The sequence below is a fragment of the Agrilus planipennis genome, unplaced genomic scaffold, assembly GCF_000699045.2.
Source record: "Agrilus planipennis isolate EAB-ADULT unplaced genomic scaffold, Apla_2.0 scaffold671, whole genome shotgun sequence".
NCBI lineage: Eukaryota > Metazoa > Arthropoda > Insecta > Coleoptera > Buprestidae > Agrilus > Agrilus planipennis.
This window is the reverse complement of record NW_020439322.1, coordinates 1-4,817: the sequence shown is the minus strand read 5'-3', so window position 1 is coordinate 4,817 and position 4,817 is coordinate 1. Positions and strand designations below refer to the sequence as shown.

The 4,817-nt window shown below is 30.0% G+C and overlaps 1 protein-coding gene across 1 annotated transcript in view; it reads right to left on the bottom strand.

The window, feature by feature from the left end:
- Window positions 1–4,398, bottom strand: part of LOC108743598 (serine/threonine-protein kinase Tao) — a 13,443-nt gene extending 9,045 nt beyond the window's left edge. The window contains exons 1-7 of the mRNA XM_018479176.2: window positions 4,143–4,398; window positions 3,428–3,693; window positions 3,157–3,372; window positions 2,638–2,977; window positions 2,356–2,548; window positions 2,156–2,293; window positions 1,922–2,070 (exon numbers count right to left, since the gene is read on the bottom strand). Coding sequence (XP_018334678.1) covers window positions 1,922–2,070; window positions 2,156–2,293; window positions 2,356–2,548; window positions 2,638–2,977; window positions 3,157–3,372; window positions 3,428–3,660 — 1,269 coding nt within the window. The 5' untranslated portion in view covers window positions 3,661–3,693; window positions 4,143–4,398. The remainder of the gene's footprint in view (window positions 1–1,921; window positions 2,071–2,155; window positions 2,294–2,355; window positions 2,549–2,637; window positions 2,978–3,156; window positions 3,373–3,427; window positions 3,694–4,142) is intronic.
- Window positions 4,399–4,817: the final 419 nt, after the last annotated feature.

Sequence of the window (4,817 nt, the reverse complement as noted above, 5' to 3'; positions counted from 1 at the left end):
CCATTTCGCTAAATCATTCACTTTTATTTTTTTATTAAATTTAATTTAAAATAATCATGTTTTCTTGACATATTAAAACTTACACACTTTCTATATTAACGAAAGGAAATTGAATAATTGATAGTTGGTTGAAACTACTTCTCAAGTCCATTCTAATTAAAAGTATAATCCTTACTATCTCACAATTATATACCATTCGTAATTATAGTAAAAGAATTGGATTAAATATAAGTAATAGGCCTCAAAATAATTGATGAGACATATTTTTAAAAAACAAAGTTTTTAGACACACATGACCCTCCCAGCATAACAGGTAGGCCATTTATCCAAAAAAAAAATGGATAATACAAATATAATTTAAAAAAGTTAATAAAATAGGAAAAGTATAACATTTAAAAACTTAAATGTCCTCGGTAACTAACAATCATTCTTATTTACAATATTGATAAAAACTTACAAAAATACTGGCTGACAAATGACAAACAAAATGGCGTGTTGAAATGTGCAGACGTTTTCGTCAAAGATTTGTAAAATTATCCTGTAGAATTAACATTATGTTACACTTTTAGCTTTTCCAAATTGAAAGTATTTCACTAAGTTTAAAAAAACTTGATGTGGATTACGATCAACGATAAAAAATCAAAAACACGTTCATAAATTATCCCTATAAAAGGTTACTTTTCAAAACTGTCAAACTGACAGTTATGTTGACAACATAGATAATTGATAACATGTATAGTGGGTCCTTGACAACCCATAGAGATATAACGTGCAGCACACATTTCGTTTTAAAGTATTTTTTTCTTACCACTTCTTACTTCAACCCCTACTTTCCCTTTCCACACATATATTTACATAGTAATTGTACAAAAAACCTTTAAAATGATATTCTGCAATTACAATACCTTGCAGTATAATGTGTTGCCTATATTGAAGGCGAACAATTAAAGTAAAAAATTAATAGGATTTAATTAATTTCCCGCGTTTAATTAGCCCCCTAAATAAAAGTCAAATTTCTAAACTCACTGTGTCGACCGTTTGTGAATTATTTGTTAATGTTTGTGACATAAATGATTTTGTTTATGGCTATTAGGTAGAAGCTATTAATAACTTATCATTACAATTAATTAAGAGCTTACAATTAGCTTTTTTTTTGTAATAAATTGTACCACCCTTTGGGTACAAATTACAAAAAGTATAATCGAACTGAGATCTTTCTGTTTTGAAGTTGGTTAATGATTAATTAATGAAAAGTCAGGCAAAGATGTTTATTACATTTTAATTTTAAACTACCATAAATACATTATGTTGTTCTTATTATATCACACTCTGTTATAAAAATAAAGCAATTATTCTACACCACTACACAATAGCCATTTAAAAAATAAAAAAAAATTGAAATTGTAAATATTTTTAAAAAATATTTGCTATAAAGTAATCAAATGCCTCAATTGTATGAAGTTTATACAATTGTTCTACTGAGCTATTGTATCATTTGTTCTATAAAATAATAAAGATAAAGGAATCTGATTTAAATACAAATTATCTAATTGAATCTTAAATTAAAAATTACTGTAAAATTGCTAAAAAAATAAAATAACTACAAATAGACTTATTAGTGACCATTACATATTTCACTGAGTAGGAGAAAAGGATGATGGAATAAGCACCTGCAACTTTTCTAAATCTTTGCTAAATGTTTGTAAACAAAATTCGTACTCTTTATCCAACTGAATTTTGTGACTTTCCATTTCCATTTTGCATTTCTCTTCAAGTTTCATGAGAGCTGCTTGATGTTCTCGACGCATTCTTTTATAGCCTGACATCTGTTCGTGCATTTCCTCCTTAAGAAATATACATTATGAATAATGATACGACATACAATAAACTTTTACTTCTTTTTGTAAACATTTAAATTTACCTGCATATGTTCTTTCTGTTGTTTTGTGACGATACTGGTAGTTCGAATTGTAGCAAAATTATTAGCCCCGTGATCGGCTATAACTGCCACTGCAGCATGATTTGAAGTCGGTGGACGCTGTCGCTTTGTTGTACTTTCTAAATCACCACCTTTGAAAAAAAATTAATATGATGTTTCTGTTTTCTGAGAATAAATACAAATCAGACGATAATGTAAGCTCGTGTCTTTACATACCTGCTGGAAGGCTATTGGTACTACTTGACTGACTACTTGCGGAAACACCAACGGAATGAACACTGTGTTCGGACGTAACAGAATTGCTCTTAGAACTGTCGCCTCCCGTGTGCTCGTCGGGTGTATCATCCATATCTCCTGAAAATCACAGTTCTCTTTTTAATATAAATTCGTAAGAAATTTCAACAACCTATACTCACCAATGGTACTTTCAATTTCACTATTATCAACCATCAAAATTTTTTTCATTTTCCTATAATTCAAGTTATCTAGATCTCTGACGGCCGCTTTCGTTCGTTGAATCAGATCAATGAGAACATTATTTGGTCTATGTCGGGTCACAAATTGATGCGAAAGCAATTTTGAAGAATTCGGACGTTCCGCTGGTAATTTCTGAAATTAATATTTGTTTATTTATTGTCAGGTTTTCTTTAGATTATGGATAAAGTGGCAAAACAATAACTAAAAATTTTGTTATTCACCTGTAAACAAGACTTGACAAAATGTTTAAAAATATCAGACCATTCGTTTGACTGTAACGTGGGTGTGTCATTTTGAGCGATATGATATAGTGCTGACATAGCATTCATGTTGAAATAAGGGGGCTTTCTTTCGGCCAATTCAATACACGTAATTCCCAGAGACCAAACATCCACTTTCCCATCATACTGCCCTTCGTCCATCGCGAGAATAACTTCTGGAGCCATCCAATAAGGAGTTCCAACAAAAGAATTCGCCGGACATTTAATAGAAGCACTGCCAAAATCAGCCAATTTAACAGTTCCATTTTCGGTCAGTAATATGTTCCCAGCTTTTACATCTCTAAAGAATTATAATTAATTTTGGGATTATTTCAGTTTCAATTCATTAATTAGATTAATTCTACATTTATGAGTAGGACTAATTTTTAAGTACTAATCTTATATCTAAATTATGTTTACAAATTAAGTTTATATAATAAAATAACATAGTGCTTATATACTATTATAATGTCCTCTCACCTGTGGATTTGACCAAGACTATGTAAATAACTTAAACCATTCAGTACTCCATCACAAATTGCTGCTATTTCTTCTTCTCTAAGTGCACATTTATGAACTTCAATAATATCAGAAGCAGAACCTAGACAGTATTCCATAACTAGCCATGCCGTATGGTCCCTTAAATAACACCCCTTGTACTCCACAGTGTTTGGATGGTTTAATTGTCTGAGAAATCTAAAATAAGACATAATTTTTATTACTGAATGAAGTAACTGATATGTATGACTACCTTATTTCCTTGAGAATATCTTGCCACTTATCCAAACTCTGTTTACCAAGGTATGTCATCTTTTTAATGGCCACCACTTCTTGAGTAAGCAGGCATCGGGCATAATAAACAGCTCCAAAAGAGCCATGTCCGATTTCACGTAGATCTTCAAATATTTTTTCAGGATCATGCTTGTAAAAAAGTTCGGCGATTTCTGGATCTTTCAGGCTACCTGGCCTGGGCACAGGAGCCATTACTTTCTCCAAATGTCTTAGACGACCATTTCGCTAAATCATTCACTTTTATTTTTTTATTAAATTTAATTTAAAATAATCATGTTTTCTTGACATATTAAAACTTACACACTTTCTATATTAACGAAAGGAAATTGAATAATTGATAGTTGGTTGAAACTACTTCTCAAGTCCATTCTAATTAAAAGTATAATCCTTACTATCTCACAATTATATACCATTCGTAATTATAGTAAAAGAATTGGATTAAATATAAGTAATAGGCCTCAAAATAATTGATGAGACATATTTTTAAAAAACAAAGTTTTTAGACACACATGACCCTCCCAGCATAACAGGTAGGCCATTTATCCAAAAAAAAAATGGATAATACAAATATAATTTAAAAAAGTTAATAAAATAGGAAAAGTATAACATTTAAAAACTTAAATGTCCTCGGTAACTAACAATCATTCTTATTTACAATATTGATAAAAACTTACAAAAATACTGGCTGACAAATGACAAACAAAATGGCGTGTTGAAATGTGCAGACGTTTTCGTCAAAGATTTGTAAAATTATCCTGTAGAATTAACATTATGTTACACTTTTAGCTTTTCCAAATTGAAAGTATTTCACTAAGTTTAAAAAAACTTGATGTGGATTACGATCAACGATAAAAAATCAAAAACACGTTCATAAATTATCCCTATAAAAGGTTACTTTTCAAAACTGTCAAACTGACAGTTATGTTGACAACATAGATAATTGATAACATGTATAGTGGGTCCTTGACAACCCATAGAGATATAACGTGCAGCACACATTTCGTTTTAAAGTATTTTTTTCTTACCACTTCTTACTTCAACCCCTACTTTCCCTTTCCACACATATATTTACATAGTAATTGTACAAAAAACCTTTAAAATGATATTCTGCAATTACAATACCTTGCAGTATAATGTGTTGCCTATATTGAAGGCGAACAATTAAAGTAAAAAATTAATAGGATTTAATTAATTTCCCGCGTTTAATTAGCCCCCTAAATAAAAGTCAAATTTCTAAACTCACTGTGTCGACCGTTTGTGAATTATTTGTTAATGTTTGTGACATAAATGATTTTGTTTATGGCTATTAGGTAGAAGCTATTAATAACTTATCATTACAATTAATTAAG